The sequence below is a fragment of the Rhamphochromis longiceps genome, linkage group LG18, assembly GCF_057381845.1.
Source record: "Rhamphochromis longiceps isolate RC_006_pf linkage group LG18, R_longiceps_female_GT1.1, whole genome shotgun sequence".
NCBI classification, from domain to species: Eukaryota; Metazoa; Chordata; class Actinopteri; order Cichliformes; family Cichlidae; genus Rhamphochromis; species Rhamphochromis longiceps.
The window spans coordinates 26066451-26085906 of NC_140574.1; the positions used below are offsets into that span (position 1 = coordinate 26066451).

The 19456-nt window shown below is 40.9% G+C and overlaps 3 protein-coding genes across 6 annotated transcripts; all 3 read right to left on the bottom strand.

Annotated features, from left to right (window-relative positions):
- Positions 1-328: 328 nt before the first annotated feature.
- On the bottom strand, positions 329-12284 carry LOC146648461 (parafibromin-like). Its single transcript, XM_085390327.1, has 11 exons — positions 10945-12284; positions 10313-10418; positions 10069-10138; positions 9888-9950; positions 2196-2248; positions 1941-2071; positions 1300-1405; positions 1056-1125; positions 875-937; positions 678-731; positions 329-442 (listed from the first exon to the last, which is right to left on the bottom strand). The coding sequence occupies exons 1-10, from the start codon at positions 11073-11075 to the stop codon at positions 679-681; spliced, it is 846 nt and encodes a 281-aa protein (XP_085246453.1). The 5' UTR covers positions 11076-12284; the 3' UTR covers positions 329-442; position 678.
- Positions 6166-8411, bottom strand: LOC146648462 (uncharacterized). The gene has a single exon (XM_085390375.1). The coding sequence runs from the start codon at positions 8401-8403 to the stop codon at positions 6166-6168; it is 2238 nt and encodes a 745-aa protein (XP_085246501.1). The 5' UTR covers positions 8404-8411.
- Positions 12285-12439: 155 nt separating the features above from the next.
- On the bottom strand, positions 12440-18889 carry ro60 (Ro60, Y RNA binding protein). Of its 4 annotated transcripts, none has more exons than XM_085390324.1 (9): positions 18767-18889; positions 17247-17835; positions 16788-17008; positions 14781-14927; positions 14551-14688; positions 14332-14448; positions 13945-14061; positions 13544-13690; positions 12440-13257 (listed from the first exon to the last, which is right to left on the bottom strand). In XM_085390324.1, exons 1-9 carry the CDS (start codon positions 18767-18769, stop codon positions 13105-13107), a joined length of 1632 nt encoding a protein of 543 aa, XP_085246450.1. In that variant the 5' UTR covers positions 18770-18889; the 3' UTR covers positions 12440-13104. The 4 variants fall into 4 exon arrangements, with proteins under 4 accessions (XP_085246450.1, XP_085246446.1, XP_085246449.1 ...); XM_085390320.1 differs by having other exon boundaries at positions 13544-13741; XM_085390323.1 differs by lacking the exon at positions 18767-18889 and adding an exon at positions 18320-18610 and having other exon boundaries at positions 13544-13741.
- Positions 18890-19456: the final 567 nt, after the last annotated feature.

A 19456-nucleotide genomic window follows, 5' to 3' on the forward strand; every position in this document is an offset into this window, starting at 1 on the left:
TTTGTGTGCTTTGTTTCAGGTTTCTCTTTCATTGATGTTAAGTATCTCTACATTAAACTTGCTAACTCATACCATAGATGCATGTTGAAGACTACAGGTAATCCCCCCGAAGTAAACCTACATCTGCAAACACCCTATAACTGTGACTCATGCATTGTTCCCCTTAACCTGCCAACCTCTTGCTACAAATGTTGAATTGGCCTTCATATTCTACACTCATTACATTACTCAGGAAAAGTCCCAGAAATCTTATCAGATCAGATCAGCCAAATTACGAATGACACTAAAACTCCAAGGTTGAAGCCAGAGATGGTCAGCAAACCCCGGTCTTCTGTGTCTGAGATGGCAATTCCAATGTAAGTCAGGCCACACATCACCAGCTTTGCACATTGCCTTCTTTATGGTCCTCTAGACGGGCAGCCAGACACACACATTCCTCATCCTTGGGGTGAAAGCAGTTTTCACATTATTAGCAAATTACAGGATAAAATGTGATATAATATCAAACATCTTTAACTGCCCAAACTGCAGAAAATTCTAAAAGTTATGATATTCAGACTTTGTCAATTTCAGTGTCCTGACTGGGGGGTGGGGGATGTTTGAAGCATCACATTTCTAATGATACCACACAGAGAACAATATCAGCCACATGTGACATCTGAAGTAACATAATTTACCTCAACTCTTGTTTTTTTTGGCTTCAGAAGATGCCTCATCAGCTTCTCTTCTGACTAAAAAAAAACAATAACAAACAAAAAAGAAACAAAAACAAACAATTTCACAGCACAAAACAAATGCCTTCATACCACCTTCCTTTACTTCACTTATTCAATATTAAACTCCACATCATGTTGTAAAAATGCTGTAACTTTACCTTGTGTCCGGCTTTGCAGACCTATTTCCATGGGCGCACTTCTGTCGATGCTCGTTGACGTGGCTGCAAATGGACAAAAACAACATTTGAAGCAAATTTTCAGCGAACCAAAACCTGGAATGACAACACCTGTACTAGATGCCACAGAAAGCCCCCTCCTCAGCGCCCAAGCGCTACTTACAGCTCTCGCCATTAAGATATGTACGCAAGTCCTTTCGATCAGGTCGTCTGACAGCACGGATGTTCTCTGTCTATAAACAACACACAATCATAAAAGTCAACACTCTTTAAAGTTTACAAGATGCTGCATGTATGACAAAATGTGGGCTGGAATCAGGATTGTCCTCAAACAACACGTTGGTAAGCAATGAAGGATTGATACTGACAGATTCTGGGCTGTTTCATATGAACTCCAGAGCACTTACTGCAGCTCTTCGCACATAGGATGGATGCGGCAGGTGCACATTGTTGAGAAAGAACAAGATAGAGTCCAAGGTATAGTACTCTTTGGGCTGCCCCTCTTTACCAGTACTAAAGATCAAAAGAAGCAAAATACATTAAAACGCATGCAGGCGTCCAGTTTTACAACTAACAAACTTTAAGTGAATTACTGCGTGAAGCACACTTAAGGTGGTTTGATGTGAACCGCATTAAGGCTTGAATATAAAGCCAAAGTCACTTTATCAACCACTGTCAACGGTTCTCCTGCTAGCTAAAGCACTGCTCCTTGCAACTTCAGTTTCTGCGTCACATGCACAAAGTTTGGTTTTTGCACGGTGAAGAAAGACGTTTATAGTCATGACTGTAGGGACTAAAAGAGAAAACAAACAAACACACAGGTGTTTCAACTCGACTCTTTGGATTTCTGACTCCGTGAAACAACTCTGAGCTACGTCCATGATTAATTAGCATTACACAACACTACAAGTTTGGCTTTTCCTCTCTCGAGCTAAGTTTAAAGGACATACATTAACTTTCATGAAAGCTAGTAAAATTGGCTCTATAGTCTATGGAAGAGACCTCCCTGTTGCACTAATAATAATTAATAAGGTGCTTCGTGACATACCCCGAGATTATGTAGTTGGTCTTGACATTCTTCGGCCAGGAGAACTCCCCAAATATAACTTCATCTCCTTTAGCAACAATCTCCTTTTTCTGGATGTTATACTGACGAAGAACACTCAACACATCCGCCATCTTCAGTTGTATGTATGCAAGGTTTACAAGGTAAACACAGCCATCAAAGGAGGGTTGAAGCATCACATTTCTAATGATACCACACAGAAAAACCACATAAGCCATCTGAAGTAACATAATTTACCTCAACTCTTGGTTTTTTGGCTTCAGAAAATGCCTCATCAGCTTCTCTTCTGACTAAAAAAAACAAAACAAACAACAATAACAAAGAGAAAGGAAACAAAAAAAAACATTATTTCACTGTGCGAAACATAAATTCCTTCACTTATTCAATAGAAAATATTTGCAAAAATATGACTATTAGCGACAGGACAGTGCCATTATTAATATCAGCACTAGCATTTATAAGTACCGTATTTTCACGACCATAAGGCGCACTTAAAAGTCTTAGATTTTCTTCAAAAAGTGCGGCGCGCCCTATAGCGCGGTGCGCCCTATGTGTTGTAAGGAGGACGTAGTAGAGAACACCATGAGAACGTTAAAGGGTGAAGTGTGGGCGTTGATCGTATATACCGGGACAATCGCACATACCTGTATAAAAGAACAGGTATGTGCATTATGCAGGACATCGTTGTTTTAACAACCCTGAAAATGGCAAAGAGACACGCTTACGAAGCACAGTTTAAACTGAAGGCCATCAGCTACGCGGAGGAACATGGAAATCGAGCAGCGGCGAGAGAATTTAAGATTAACGAATCGATGGTTCGCAAATGGAGGAAGCTGGAAAACAAGCTCCGGCAGGTCAAGAAAACGCAGCTGAGTTTCCGCGGACATAAGGCGAGGTGGCCCGAGTTGGAGGAAAGACTCGAGCGGTGGATCATCGAGCAAAGAGCGAGCGGGAGAAGCGTTTCGACGGTCACCATTCGGCTAAAAGCAGTTTCACTAGCTGAAGAGATGAACATTGAACATTTCCAAGGAGGTCCGTCTTGGTGCTTTCGTTTTATGAAACGGTGCCATTTTTCCATCCGGACCAGGACTACGGTAGCGCAGCAACTTCCAGCGGATTACGGTATAAGGAAAAGCTGGCCATCTTCCGCTCCTACTGCAGCAAACACATCGGCGACAAAAACATCCAGCCCAGCCACATCACAAACATGGACGAGGTCCCGCTCACTTTTGACATCCCGGTGAGTCACACTGTGGAGAAGAAGGGGACCAGCACGGTAGCGATACGCACAACGGGGTATGAAAAGTCTTCTTTTACTGTTGTGCTTGGCTGCCATGCTAATGGACAGAAACTGCCGCCTATGGTGATTTTAAAGCGAAAGACTTTGCCTAAAGAGAAGTTTCCAGCAGAAATCATCATTAAGGCAAATGAAAAGGGCTGGATGGATGAGGAAATGATGAAAGAGTGGCTGAGGGAGGAGTATGTAAGGAGACCAGGTGGTTTTTCCCACGCATCACCATCGCTGTTGATCTGTGACTCTATGCGTGCCCATCTCACAGCCAATGTGAAAAAACTAGTGAAACAAATGAACTGTGAGCTTGCTGTCATTCCGGGAGGCCTGACAAAGGAGCTCCAACCGCTGGACATCGGTGTGAACCGCCCGTTCAAAGTAAGGCTGCGAGCGGCCTGGGAGCGATGGATGACCGGTGGAGACCACAGTTTCACTAAGAGTGGAAGGCAGCGCCGGGCGAGTTACGCCACAATTTGCCAATGGATTGTAGATGCTTGGGCTAACATGTCTGCTGGCACTGTTGTTCGAGCTTTCGCAAAAGCTGGCATCGTTTCCGAGGAGCCGCACGGCACGGAAAGTGACTCTGACAGTGAAGACAGTGAACCTGGCATGTTTGATGGAGATTTAGCGCAGCTGTTCAATTCAGACACAGAGGATGAGGACTTCGATGGGTTTGATTGATGATAAAAATGTGAGTACCAAACTTTGTTTTGCTCCTGCTTTATTTTTAAATACGCACACTTGTATGCTTGTGTGTTGTTGATGATGACGATTATTGGTAATAAAAATGTGAGTACCAAACTCAGTCTTGCTCCTGCTTTATTTTTAAATATGCACACTTGCAGGGACGTGCAGAGAGGTTTAAAGGGGCGGGTGCTCAAAGTTAAAAAGGGGCACATTGAACCATGCTGAATAACAACAACACACATTCATCAAGAATCTAATATGGGAAGGGCAGGGCTGTGTTGATCTGAGACTGTAGACATTAAAAAGTCCACAGGAGAGATGGTAGCTGATTAAACAAGTTTCATGAGATAATAACAAAATGCAAAGATTGGTGACAGCGCTTGGAACCATAAGGCAACGAAAAACTGTGACATAAACTCGGCTCTGCCTGTGAATCACTCTTTGCTTCTCTTCTTCCTTCCTTCCCATCATTTCATATATCACTCTCCACTTGCTGTCTGAGAACAAGGCACAACTTGCTATTGCAATAAACTATAATCTAATTATCCACACCTAACAACTCTTGCACTTAATCTATAATAAAATGATGACAGCAAAATGTTATAGCCCTGCCTTTAGTAGCCTCATACAGCTCCTACTGTTTCCTCCTCATGTCCTTACCAGCCATGTCTGCACAATGTGATATCATGAGTAATATTTTTTTAAATCCAGCTAAATAAAACACACACATGCACACACAGTGACATTTTAGACCTTCTTCAGAATACTGTATATACTATGGGCATCCTTACATTATTATTTATTACTAGAGCTACAATAATAAAGCAATGAGGAGGGGGAAGTAATAAATATGAAATAATGTATTTATGATGATTCCATTTGTTTCACTATCCACTCTGTGCAGGGCAAAGCTTATTACATTTTTAAACTGTAGAGATACAATCATTTTACTGCTGTAAAATCCAACTTTTGTCTTATTTAAAATATAAATCTAATATAATCTGCTTCTTAATGTATGTTCTTTAAAATACAGCGTGTGTTTTTTAATATATTATAATTATAATAATTATTATGTGGACATGCATATTAGATCGTTTTTTAGTGAAATATAATCCCTCCAGAAAGGCAGGAAATGCTCTGTAACTTACTTTAAAACTAAATATGTTCCCTAAAACGGTGACAGAGCTACAGACCCATGACAGCCTTACACAGGTAGCCAGCAGCTATGACCAGCACTACTTGTGCAGTTAATAAAAGGACAGGTAATGTTTGTCACGCTGTTGCACACACAGCACGCTCGTTTGTTTCAGTTCGTCAGTTGCAACAAGACAGCTTACCAACGTGTACGTAATAAGCTAATACTCCTGGGTGCTATACACTACAGTGTGCGCTGTACACCTACTTACTGGGTTTGTTGCATCAGTCTGTGTCTCTGAGTTAACTTGTGTTTCTCCTACAGCTCCGGACCGCAACAAATGCGCGTGCTCTTTGTGAGCTCGTTCCCGGCTCGTAACCAGCGCGTTCTGCCGTCGAGGGCGATCATTGGTTAAATGTGATCATGTGACTGATGCAAGCCAGATCCTTTTATTTAGCAAAACTATGATTAATAGTTAAATATTATTGTTGAGGGGCACAGACAGGACTCCGCACGCACACACACATAAAATAAATAAATAAAAAAAATTTAAAAGTTGCCTCAACAAAAGGGCACTTTGGGCACTCATCAGGAAAGGGGCGGGTGCTCAAGCCCCTCTAGCCCCCCCCTCTGCACGTCCCTGGTCTCTATCCATCTAGTATTAAATCTTTCTGGGAAACAAGTATGTATATTATGCACACACACAAACACACATGCAGCTATTACCTATTTCTTGTTTTTATACCTAAGATGAATTATTGTTGAATGAAGACATTTTTCAAACAAATGTAAAATGTGGGCAATTGTGTTTATTGGGTAAAGGAAAAGGCAGAAGGGGGGGAAAGGATAGAAAGAATGAAAGAGAGAGATGAGAGAAAACCCCAACAATCCCCTCTGAGCAAGCAGCAGGCGACAGTGGATAGGAAAAACTCCTTTTAAAGTGAAAGACACCTAAAGGAGAAACCTATGGCAGAACCAGGCTCAGGAGGGGGCAGTCAACTGCCGGGACTGGTCGGGGGGTGAGGGTGAAAAAAGAAAAAGGAGGGAGGGGAAGGGGGGAAATGAAGATGGAATAGAGGTGGAGGAAGACGAGGTTACATCAGGTGAGAAGCTGCAGTGCCCCTCCTCCAGAACCAGTGGAAGCGTTTTTTCTTCTTTTTCAGATACTCTTCCACCAGCACTTTTTTCTCAATGATGAGGGTTTTCAGCTCATCGATTGTTTCTGCGTTTTCTTTCTCAAGTTTGTTGCATCTTTTCACCATGTCTTCTAATTGTTCTTGTTTTTCTTTAAGCTTGTCTTTCAGTTCTTTAACTGTTGCCTCCTCTATTCGCTTTGCCTTGTGCACATCTGTGTGCATGTCTTCCAGCTGCTGGTTTCTCTTCTGGATTTCTTGAAGTCTACACTGCAGGTCTTTATGTGTTTTCTGTTGTTCTTGCTTTTGCGCCTGGATTTCAGTGTTTTTGTACTTCAAGGTCTTAGAAAGTTCCTCAAGTTCGGTATTTTTTCTCAGCATCTCATTGATGCTACTCTGCATCGCTGAGCATTGTTTTTCCAGCTTTTTCTTTTCTTCTTCCAGTACAGTTGATTTGTACTTTGTTTCGTTATACAATTCTTGGAGTGCTTGATTTTTCCTCTGGAGATGAAGTTTTTCTTCTTCCTGTTGTATTTTCTGTTGGTCTTTTTCTTGAAGAAGCTCTTTATTTCCGTGCACTTTTTTATCAAGCCTGATTTGGAGCGATCTGTGTTTTTCCTCCATCTCGTCAAGCTTGGAGTCCATTTCTTTCTGTTTCATTTCCAGTTTCTTCTTGTCTTGAAGCAACTGTTGACTTTTGTGCAGAGTTTTGTCATGTTTCACCTGCAGCGCTTTGTATTTTTCCTCCATGGCTTGGAGTTTGCTCTGCAGGTCTCTCTGCTCTACGGGCTCTTGTTTCTTTTCTTGGAGGTTCTCCTTATTTCTCTCCAGAGCTTCATCAAGCATTACTCGCAAGCCTTCATTTTGTTTCTCAATGTTCCTCAGCTTGCAATCCATTTCTTCCTTTTTTATTTTCTGTTGGTCTATCTTGTGAAGAAACTCTTTATTTCTCTCCAGAGCTTCATCAAGCATCACTTGCAAGCCTTCATTCTGTTTCTTGATGTGCCTCAGCTTGCAATCCATTTCTTCCTTTTTTATTTTCTGTTGGTCTTTCTTGTGCAGAAACTCTTTATTTCTCTCCAGAGCTTCATCAAGCATCACTTGCAAGCCTTCATTTTGTTTCTCGATGTTCCTCAGCTTGCAATCCATTTCTTCCTGATGTATTTTCTGTTGGTCTTTTTCTTGAAGCAGCTCTTTATTTTTGAGCAGTGTTTCCTCAAGAGTTAGTTGCAGCATTTTCAGTTTTTCCTCCAAGACTTCAAGCTGGGAGTCTGTTTCTTTCTCCAGCATTTCTTGTTGCTCTCTCTCTTGAATGAACTCTTTATTTCTGTGCACTGTTTTCTCAAGCTTGATTTGGAGCGATCTGTGTTTTTCCTCCATCTCGTCAAGCTTGGAGTCAATTTCCTTCTGTTTCATTTCCATTTGCTTCTTGTCTTGAAGCAACTGTTGACTTTTGTGCAGAGTTTTGTCATGTTTCACATGCAGAGCTTTGTATTTTTCCTCCATGGCTTGGAGTTTGCTCTGCATGTCTCTCTGCTGTGTGGACTGTTGCTTCTCTTCTTGGTGGATTTCCTTCAGTTTTTCCAGAGCTTCGTCAAGCTTCTCTTGGAGCTCCTGATTCTTCTTGACCATGTTTTCCTGTTTTATGCTCTCTTTTTTCTCCTTTTGGAGCAGATCTTTATTTTTTTCCAGAGCTCCATCAAGCTTTTCTTGGAGCTCCTGATTCTTCTTGAGCATTTTATCCCCTTTAATGCTCTCTTTTTTCTCATTTTGGAGCAGATCTTTAATTTTTTCTAGAGCTTCATCAAGCTTTTCTTGGAGCTCGTGATTCTTCTTATCTTGGAGAGCCCATTGTTTCTCCTCAATAATACCTTCCCTTTCCTGAAGCTGGTAGGATAATTTTTCTAATTCAGCGCTCTTTCTCTCATTTTCTTCTGTCAGGATCTTAATCTTTTCTCTGTTCATGAGATTTTCCTTCTCCATTTCTTCCAATCGCTTTTCCTCTAATTCCACCTGTTCATCCCAAGGAAGAGAGCTGATGTAAGGGTCTAGGGACTCATACCATGGAATAGAGCTGGGGTCAGCTTCTTGTCTTTCTTGCTCTTTCTGAGACATGTTGGAGTCTGTATACCGTGAGTACGAAAAGTATCCAGATGTTTGAAAATGCTTTACTGGTGAACGTTTGAATGCTGCTAACATAAGTGCTGCAAATAACGGACTGAAAGTTGTACCTCCTCACCCCTATTTATGGATTCAGAAGCCTGTGACATCACAATTCCATAAGCCAATGAGGTTGTCACATGACATTCTAGAATGAGGTCATGTTTTTGTATGAATTTTTTAAATAACATCAACATTCCGTAAGCCAATGAGGTTCTTACATGACTTTTGAATGAGGATAATTATTTTGTGTTAATCGACATAGCCTGCTGCAGCTCAGAGCTCGTGAGCTCAAACGATCCTCCAACCTCAGCCTCCCGGTAGCTTGGATTACAGGCACGCGCCACCGCACCCGGCGAGAAGCAGCTACGTTAACAGGGCTTTTAACTATGTCTGAGGTGACATCATGACACTAACCTGCTGCCCATCATTAGCAAAGTTGTAATGATGGGCAGCAAAGATGAGGAATGAATGGTGCACAATTGTTATATGCAAGTTTTTAGAAAGCTCGTGGTTAACCCAAGAGTATTTTGTCACAATATCAAGAAGAGTAAAGCTTCAATGTCAAGAATAGATAGGAATATAGGGAATTATATATTTTTATTTAAAGACAGGACTCACATGTTTTCATTTCTAGTCTTTAAAACCTGTCTCTATCAGGGACGTGCAGAGAGGTTTAAAGGGGCGGGTGCTCAAAGTTAAAAAGGGGCACATTGAACCATGCTGAATAACAACAACACACATTCATCAAGAATCTAATATGGGAAGGGCAGGGCTGTGTTGATCTGAGACTGTAGACATTAAAAAGTCCACAGGAGAGATGGTAGCTGATTAAACAAGTTTCATGAGATAATAACAAAATGCAAAGATTGGTGACAGCGCTTGGAACCATAAGGCAACGAAAAACTGTGACATAAACTCGGCTCTGCCTGTGAATCACTCTTTGCTTCTCTTCTTCCTTCCTTCCCATCATTTCATATATCACTCTCCACTTGCTGTCTATCTGAGAACAAGGCACAACTTGCTATTGCACAACTTGCTATTGCAATAAACTATAATCTAATTATCCACACCTAACAACTCTTGCACTTAATCTATAATAAAATGATGACAGCAAAATGTTATAGCCCTGCCTTTAGTAGCCTCATACAGCTCCTACTGTTTCCTCCTCCTCCTCATATCCTTACCAGCCATGTCTGCACAATGTTATATCATGAGTAATATTTTTTTAAATCCAGCTAAATAAAACGTCCCTGCACACTTGTATGCTTGTGTGTTGTTGATGTGACGATTACCGGCAACAGAAATGTGAGTAAGGTACCGAATTCAGGTTTGCTCCCGCTTTATTTTTAAATACGCATACGGTACTTGTATGCGCCCTATAATCCAGTGCGCCTTATGTGTGTGTTAAATACAGTAAGGGCACACATAACTGAGACTGCGCCTTTTAGCACAGTGCGCCTTATGGTCGTGAAAATACGGTAGTAATTCCACATCATGTTGTAAAAATGCTGTAACTTTACCTTGTGTCCGGCTTTGCAGACCTATTTCCATGGGCGCACTTCTGTCGATGCTCGTTGACGTGGCTGCAAATGGACAAAAACAACATTTGAAGCAAATTTTCAGCGAACCAAAACCTGGAATGACAACACCTGTACTAGATGCCACAGAAAGCACCCTCCTCAGCGCCCAAGCGCTACTTACAGCTCTTGCCATTAAGATATGTACGCAAGTCCTTTCGATCAGGTCGTCTGACAGCACGGATGTTCTCTGTCTATAAACAACACACAATCATAAAAGTCAACACTCTTTAAAGTTTACAAGATGCTGCATGTATGACAAAATGTGGGCTGGAATCAGGATTGTCCTCAAACAACACGTTGGTAAGCAATGAAGGATTGATACTGACAGATTCTGGGCTGTTTCACATGAACTCCAGAGCACTTACTGCAGCTCTTTGCACATAGGATGGATGCGGCAGGTGCACATTGTTGAGAAAGAACAAGATAGAGTCCAAGGTATAGTACTCTTTGGGCTGCCCCTCTTTACCAGTACTAAAGATCAAAAGAAGCAAAATACATTAAAACGCATGCAGGCGTCCAGTTTTACAACTAACAAACTTTAAGTGAATTACTGCGTGATGCACACTTAAGGTGGTTTGATGTGAACCGCATTAAGGCTTGAATATAAAGCCAAAGTCACTTTATCAACCACTGTCAACGGTTCTCCTGCTAGCTAAAGCACTGCTCCTTGCAACTTCAGTTTCTGCGTCACATGCACAAAGTTTGGTTTTTGCACGGTGAAGAAAGACGTTTATAGTCATGACTGTAGGGACTAAAAGAGAAAACAAACAAACACACAGGTGTTTCAACTCGACTCTTTGGATTTCTGACTCCGTGAAACAACTCTGAGCTACGTCCATGATTAATTAGCATTACACAACACTACAAGTTTGGCTTTTCCTCTCTCGAGCTAAGTTTAAAGGACATACATTAACTTTCATGAAAGCTAGTAAAATAGTCTATGGGAAAGACCTTCCTGTTGCACTAATAATTAAAGATTTTGTGTTTTATGACATACCCCCAGATTATGTAGTTGGTCTTGACATTCTTGGGCCAGGAGAACTCCCCAAATATAACTTCATCTCCTTTAGCAACAATCTCCTTTTTCTGGATGTTATACTGACGAAGAACACTCAACACATCCGCCATCTTCAGTTGTATGTGTGTAGAGCAGTGTGTTTGCGAGGCCCCTAGTTATCAACGTCGTGCGGCCTCTCTAGATGCCTGATCTTGACCCGCTTTAACCTCCTAGGACCTGGCGTCCACATGTGTGGACGGCACATTTTGGGGTATTTAGACCAAAATATTCAATTTTGCTCTACAAGGGCCTGATATCCACTTACAAGGACATAATACTGCTACTGTTCTATCGAAATTTTAATGAATATCCTCATATGTGGCTCTTATTTTTGTTAAAAAACAAAAAAAAATCTGGTAATTCTTTGTTTTTACATTCATTGGGCCCCAATATGCCCAAATATGAAAGATGCATGCCGTGGAAGAGTTCGGGGTCTTAGGAGGTTAAACTGTAAACTTTACTTTGATCACAGTGATGTATCAGTTCAACAACTCAGGCAGTTATTGGTAAAATGAAAGCGCATTTCCAGAGCAGCAAGTTGTTTATTAGGAAGGGCTTTACATCGCCGCTACAGTAGGTACATGTTAAGCAGGACAGATACAACAGAATGGTTGTGAAACACTTGAGAACGACCAAATCTCATGTCCATCTCCTAAAACGCTGTGTCAACAGTCATGTTATAAATATTTTATATGTTGACCAAAAAGACTGTGGATGTTGCTTTAAAATTAAAAATGAAAACATCAGCATGTTGGGACAAACATCCTTCACAGTTACATGGTCAGTGTGTATTTTTCTTTTAATTCTATGAAGACTAAATGACACCGTGATAAGTAAAGCTTACTGAATATTCTCAGTAATTATTACTGTTGACTAAAACGAAAAGCACCACTGTAATCATTTGTTTACATTTCCTCAAAAATTAACAGGCCCTGTCTCTAAAACTCTCTAAGCTGTGCACGTTTATTCTGTGTCTGGAGAAATATAAAACGTTTTTTAAATTGACCATTACAGGTTTTATAAAAGTACATTCAAATAATTTTCACAATAATTCATTCATATCAAGTTTTCTGGAAAGGTAGCAGTTTTCAGAATGAACAATGTCACATTAAAGATAAGGTAACGGGTATCAGAGAGCTATGATTGGTCCTTTCCAGATACTTTATTACAGTAAAATGTAAATTCTGATGCATAGAATTTAGACTGAAACACAAACTTTTCAAAAAACAAAACAAAAAACCCCAAACATTGGCATTAGTGCGTTGTTAAAACTGAATCCAAATTTACTTTCTAAAAAGTGTCACCACATTTCTTTTAAAGTATAACCTCACGAGAAGAAAACGGAAAACTCAGCTTTAAAACAATAAACTGGGCTTAGGGTCAAACAAATGTTAGAACAACTAAAATTTGTGGCTAAGCTAAAGCAAAGACTGTGTAAAAGGAATCCAAGATGTTAATACTTGAAAAAACTTTTCTGATCTAAGAAATCTGTGAAATTAACAGAATAAAAAGCAACTCCAAGTTTTACCATTGACTTTGTGTGCTTTGTGTCAGGTTTCTCTTTCATTGATGTTAAGTATCTCTACATCAAACCTGCTAACTGCATGTTGCTGCATGCATGTTGAAAACTACAGGTAATCCCCCCGAAGTAAACCTACATCTGCAAACACCCTATGACTGACTCTTGCAGTGTTCCCCTTAACCTGCCAACCTCTTGCTACAAATGTTGAATTGGTTCATTTTTCCCCCACTTAAATCACGATCCATCAAAATCCACCAAAGTACTGAACAGCTGATCATATAGAGACTCTTAAAAACATGATATGCAAACACATACCATGTCTTAATCACTTGCTATTCAATTTTCACAAAATATAGATGCATTTTACATTTCCAAAGTGTTGTCCAGCCTGCTGGACACTTTGTCGACTGAATGGTGAGCAAGAGAAAACAAAGAAAAACTGGAATTGAAATTGTCAGCATCTTTTGGATTAGTGCTGTTTTGGGACACTCTACATGCTAAATGAGCCTCATTGGTCCACTCTTTGCCTTCATATTCTACACTCATTACATTTCTCAAGAAAAGTCCCAGAAATCTTATCAGATCAGATCTTGGGCCAAATTACGAATGACACTAAAAGCTCCAAGGTCGAAGCCAGAGATGGTCAGCAAACCCCGGTCTTCTGTGTCTGGGATGGCAATTCCAATGTTAGTCAGGATACACATCACCAGCTTCGAATTAGCTCCTGATGTCTGTTGAGAATATACACAAACCATGTTTATTGTAAAAATGTTACATTTGTCATCGTCACTTAGTACATATTTTAAGTAACCTTTTAGATAAAGGAGTTTAAAGGAGAACTTTTAATGCTGTAAAATTAACTGTGCCCTATCAGCCATCTATGGAACAATGTGAATAAAAATAGCACAACAACCCCATCCCGTTAATCTTTGCTTGGTATTGTATATGTTCAAAAACAATCTTTACCACACAAGGCCATTATTTAATTCAACCCCAGATGTGAAAAAACAAACATACTTCTCTGTGCTTCTTCAGAGACTCCACCAGGCTGGCAGTAAGCGTCCACAGTGGGTTGTTGCTCAAAGTGACGAACACATCTACAGCTTTCCTGTTCTCCGTGGCCCATTGAATGGGAACGGTGCAGTCTCTGCTCTCACTCTGGAACTGCAACATAAAGGCACTACCTGATGGCTGTGCACCCCTTTCTCTCGTGCTCTATGTGAGAGGACAATAAACAGGTGGTAGTTGAGCTAACCAGCACTGCTTTGCAGTACTTTGATGTGAAGGTGGAAGAAGAAGAAGAAAAAAAAATGCCTCTAATTGCTCGTCTACAACAAATATTGTATTGTATATTCCTGAAAGGAACTGTTCAGTCGCTCGTATTATCTCGTCACCTTTAATGTTCTGTAAAGCCTTACCTTAACCAGTTCATCGGTTGCTTCTTTGAGAGTCATATCAGCAGAAATAGAGAATGGTACCATAGCCTCTTCAGAGTAGACAAGCACATGTGTGTCAGCCTCCGTCCTTGCAAAAATCTGTGTCAAAGCCAAGGTCAAAAGAAAGCCATTTAGTTACCCTGACTAAAATGCCTTTATCCTGCATGCACATTCACACACAGTACACCACTGTTAGGGCCTATGCGCTAACATACTGAGAAAGGAATTTTCAGGGAATTCACAGTATGCGTCAACAGTCCCATGCCATCACCCAGGATCTCTCTAAAGATGGGGCAGCCTGAGCCCTGTTTGAAGATGCAGCTGTTCCAACTAACCAGATAGCATCATCTGGCTGTAGTACAGTCTTACCATGGCAATAGCGGCTGCAGCAGCAGCAGTGCTGATCGACGTTCCTGGGACAATGCTGCTCGGTGACCCGCTCATATCTACTGCCACAACAAAGCATTTACCCACAGGCTCCACATTCTGAGGACAGAGTTACAGCAGAACAGGACATTCACGTTAAAGAACTGCTGCTGACATCTTCTGCAACAACTGGAGAAAGTTTTGAAAATTACAACAACATACCATAAAGCTCTTGTAAAAGGCAGAGTCCATAGCTTTAAGGATGTTGCGGTCTGCTTCCCATTTCGGTTTACCCTGATAGCCATGGCCTTTTTTGTAGTTTTCTGTAGCCAAAAGTATACTGAAAGGGTGGATCTTTGCCTGGTGATTTTAGGAGACATTTAATTCCTAAATATTGAACTCTGCATAATTAAAAACAAAATAACATTTCTGGTAGAAGTTGTGAGCCTTACCTGTTTTAGTGCCGTCTCACTTTGAATTCTGTCACATAAAAACTGTGTTTCTGAGCTTCCCGGTTCAAGAACTTTGCCAGATGTCAGCCTACCTAACATCTTTACCACCGAATGGAGAGGCATTTCCTTCAACAAAGCGCTCCATACCTGCAGAAAACAACCACCACACATCCTGTTAGATGTAGAAAAATACATTCCCACATTCTTTACATTAGGCTTCAGTCTACTTGAACATTGCAGTTTTACAGATAAGAAATGTTTTGATTTTTTCCCCCTCCAGGGAACACTTTTCCGCAGTGAGCAGGAACTTACAAGGGGCTCACCCCAACCGCCAAAAACTGGAAAAAAAAAAAAAAAAAAAAAGTCCTAGCAGTTCAGGACGTGAGATAGTAAAGATCATTTATGATATTTGGTGTTTAGGTAGTAAACAAGAAAGCAGTTACTTTTTAAACCAGGGATGTTTAACTTATTTTATATCAGGGGCCAGATAAACAGAACTTTAATCCTAAGTGGGCCAGACCTAGGAAAGTCCCCTTTCTGTCAGTGTAACTACGTGTAGCTGCACATTTAATCCCTCCAATATAAATAAAGAGGTGCAATTTCAACAGGGCATCTCAGTTTTACTACATGATAAAGAAATTCTGGTAGCTCATTTACCAGACTGTCCTGTAATTATAAAGCAGAAAGTTTTGTTGTTTTATTTATTTTACTGTGGACACACTGTAAAAAACAGGAATTCTTTTATCAGTACTGAAAACCCAAAAAGAAAAAAGGAACTTTTCTGTTCATTTAATAATCTGATGTAGTGTGTAAGACTGTGAGTAGGAGGGCTTCATCAGCAGGACAAGCTGTAAAATTTATGAAAATACAGGTGGAAGTTCAGTGGGTCAAAGACATCCAGTGGGCCGGATTGGACTTTTTGCCAGGCTCTTCCAGGGTCTCGAGCCTCATGTTTGACACCCCTGTTCTAAATGCTCTGTTTGAATTAAAGATGCAATTTTCTTATTTTTTTTAGTGTGAACTGCTGAGGGAGATTTTTGCTGATTACAAGCTTCTGAGAACTGAAAAAATAAACTTTTCTATCATTTGTGCTGCTACTGGACTGGTTCTTATATAGCGCTTTTCTACTCATCTGAGCACTCAAAGCGCTTTACACAACTTGTGCATTCACCCATTCACACACATTCGCACAAGCACATCTTTCTAAGTGTTTTATAGCTAACATTCACACACATTCATACTCTGATGGATGCATCGGAGAGCAATTTTGGGTTAGTATCTTGCCCAAGGATATTTGGCATATAGACTAGGGGAAGCCAGGAATCGAACCACCAACCTTCTGATCAGTGACCTGCTCTACAGCCACCACTGGAAGGAGGTACAGATTAAAAACTAAACTGAAAATAAATTGCTGTACACCCCCCTTTACATGGCATATTTTACTTTACCAAACAACAGCAGGTACAATATATTTATTTAACAAAACTATACGAGTTGCTTTCATTACTACCCAGTTTGTTTTGAACTTCACACGCCCTATCTGTTTTTCACTTGCCTTCATAATTTTCCTCATAATCATTTTTAAGCTTTGATTGCTCATACAGACGCTGCTAGCTTGTACCTTCTCTGAGTTCTGTATTCCTTTAGCCACTTTGCCTTTTCTAGCTTCGTATGTTCAGCTGGGTGAAAGTGATTTAAGTGATTAGATTTGTTGTTAAACATTTTTGTGGTCATCTCCCCGTGGTTTTCTGCGTTGGACACTGGTCTAGTCACTCAGTGTGAGCAGTTTCCCCACTTGTCAAACTGTGGTTATGAGTGTGCGCTGCTTTACGTGTTCTCAGCCGAGTCAGTCACCAGTTTGGGCTGAGAACACTGAAAATCTTCTTATTTCGTGTGCATTTCTAATCTTAATAAGATCCCAAGTGTAAAAACTGATTCATCTCATCAATTATCACTACGGTCTATGTTATAAACAGCAACCAGGTTAAAATGATTTAACAGACTCGCCTGTTTAAACTTCAGATGCTCGGTCAGCAGCTGTTCCCTCTCAAGCTTGTGTTCCTCTATTAAAGTGACGACCTCAGTTTCATCCCGACTGTGCTTTACCTTTTCCACCACTTCAAGATATGAAAGCACCCTGATAACCTCTTCGGCGTTCTCTTTGTTTTCATGAGCAACCTGGACCTCTTTCCACCCCTTTGTTACATATTTGCTGATCAAGGCAATAGCTGAAAACACAAAGAGATGGGCGTTGCATGTTAGCACTGACTAAAGTGAAACAAAATAAAAACTTACACTGTACTGATTAAAATTCAGCATGGGGAGTTTATAAATATGCACATATATGCTCAGAAAAGAGAACATCCAATAAAACCCCAAAGAAGAAAGCTGGATAACTGCAGACGTTTATTCAACTGATTACTAATAACATTTTGCAGGCTAAATGACGTGGGTCTCTATACTTACCATCTCTAGCTGGTTTAGTGTGGGAGAGTCTGAGCAGATCCTGGTGTGACCAGCCCTCTCTCTGCTTACATTTGGTCACTGCAGCAGCTAGACTCATGGCATCTTGCTCATTGTACCAGTCAGACAGTGCTCTCCTCAGGGCACGCCCCCATATCCCACATTTCATGTGCTCTTTTAATTCCTTCTTGTACTTGATGAAAGAAAACAGATGGGCAGGCTCACGACAAACATCCTTCAGGGCTTTGAACGCTGCCTGTTTGGTGTTCACATCTGGGTTTTGGGAGCACAAAGCCAAGGCAAAAATGGAGGGCTCTAGTCTGACAGCTTGCCCATCCTGAGCGAACCTTTTTATTTCCTCCAACACCTCAGCGCCTTGTTTCTCCTGCAGCATGGACTGCAGGGCTCCAGTCTTCTCCACGCTGATGTGACCATTCTCTCTGGTACTGTACAAGGCTCCCTCTGAGCCATAGCAGAGGAAGCGACAAAGCTTGGCCTTGTCACTGATCTCCCATGAACCACCACCTGTTGAGTTCAGGGTATGGTTGCTAGTGGTACTTCCTGATAGCTCCATTGAAACACTTGAGGTGTCCTGAAACAGATTGTAGTAAAATGAAGCAATTGTAAACTTTATAATGAAATGGCACTGTAATTTGATTGTGGTATTTTATCTTATAGTATAGTGGAAATGAAATAAAAGCTAACTACCAACACTAATGGGACGTAAAGCGTCCCCAGTGTTAATCAAACCATGGTTCGGATTTGACAGGATTACGCAAGTGTTAATAAACCACCCAGCGTTTGCTAAGGTGGCGCTTAGCACACCTTACTTTGAACATATATTATCCAGCTACGTTGTTAAAATGCACATTAAAATGTTTGAGTCCCTGCAACAGCCTCTCGAGTTCAAGGCCAGCCAGCAAGCATGAAAATGTTAACTTCGCAAGCAAACATGACTTACTCATTGCCTCAGAGCGCTGTCAGAAATAGCTTAAAGCCGATTACAGAAGACGATCATACGCATAAGACAGAGAAGACACGCTGGTCTGTTAACAGGAGATGGTACGAGAAGTTACCTGCACGTCATTTTAAGTTAGCTGCGGAATGAGCTAGTCAGCCTTAGCTAACACTCCCGGTAGAGATTCGTTTGCTAAGTTAACTAGTTAAGCTAGCAAAGGAGGGCGGTCTGGGCAAGGTGAATTAAGTTACGCGGTTTTAATCATTTAACAATAAAGTTAGGAATATGACCAATCATGTAGCAACTCATAGCCAGACCAAGTCTCCTCAGTTTCCCCAGCCGTGACTTGGCTGCATAGTAATGATATTAATGTTAGCCGTCAGCACAAAACTATCAACTCCCCAATCTGAGCTCTGGCTGGGACACCGGAAAGCACTTTGATACAGCTAGTCCAGGATGAGCAGCTTGCTACTAACATACGCTAACCCTAACAAAACTGTGTTGGTTTTACTCAACACATATACTGTTTGCGAGTTGAAATAACATGACATAGATATCCACTTACCATCAGGTATGTACACAGTGCTCAAGTTTTTTGGGTTGTTGTTGGTTTTTTTTTAATGTAGCTAGATGTGGAAAGGCCTCCCCGCTGACCGTCAATGAGATAACAGGGCGGTGCCGCGGTGGATGCCGGGATATGGAGTAAAATCACACAGGCACGTTCACCCAGGGTCCTCTCGCTTTCTCTCCGTACGTTCACATTCACTTTTTTTAGTGGTTCACAATCCACTGAAAAAGACTTGAGCCTCCTTTCTTTTTTCTATATTTTGCCAGTAAAACGGAAAATAAGTGCAGTGATTTATTGAAACATGCGCAAACATAGGTGGGAATACACATGTACAGTAAAAGGCAAAAACTATTCTATTGAGCTTCAAAGTCAATATTTGGTATGACCATCTTTATTTTTCAGCACAGCCTGAACTCTGTTTTACAAGCTTGTAATTTTTTCTTTAATGTCTTTAGGAATAGTTCTCCAGGCTCCAGGTTCCAGCCACAAACTGTGACATACACCATGGTTATTGGATGGGTATAAAAACTGTTGTACCTTTCTTCTAACCTCCTCCGTACATACTTACATTGATTTAAATCAAAAACTTTTGAATCATCAATCCATAAGACCTGTTTCAACAGATTTTAAGCCCAGCGTTCTCATGAAATTTTCTCCTTGTTTCAAATCTTCTTTCAGGCTGTTAGG

What these genes read in the sequence shown, in the direction of transcription:
- LOC146648462 (XM_085390375.1), bottom strand. Translation starts at nt 8,403, where the DNA reads ATGTTAGCAGCATTCAAACGTTCACCAGTAAAGCATTTTCAAACATCT.
- LOC146648461 (XM_085390327.1), bottom strand. Translation starts at nt 11,075, where the DNA reads ATGGCGGATGTGTTGAGTGTTCTTCGTCAGTATAACATCCAGAAAAAG. An exon ending in CCTATGTGCAAAGAGCTGCA is followed by an intron (nt 10,139 to 10,312) that starts GTAAGTGCTCTG and finishes TGTTGTTTATAG; the next exon opens with ACAGAGAACATCCGTGCTGT. An exon ending in TCTGCAAAGCCGGACACAAG is followed by an intron (nt 2,249 to 9,887) that starts GTAAAGTTACAG and finishes TGTTTTTTTTAG; the next exon opens with TCAGAAGAGAAGCTGATGAG.
- ro60 (XM_085390320.1), bottom strand. An exon ending in GTGAGACGGCACTAAAACAG is followed by an intron (nt 14,689 to 14,780) that starts GTAAGGCTCACA and finishes TAAAATCACCAG; the next exon opens with GCAAAGATCCACCCTTTCAG. An exon ending in CTGCAGCCGCTATTGCCATG is followed by an intron (nt 14,062 to 14,331) that starts GTAAGACTGTAC and finishes GCTTTGACACAG; the next exon opens with ATTTTTGCAAGGACGGAGGC.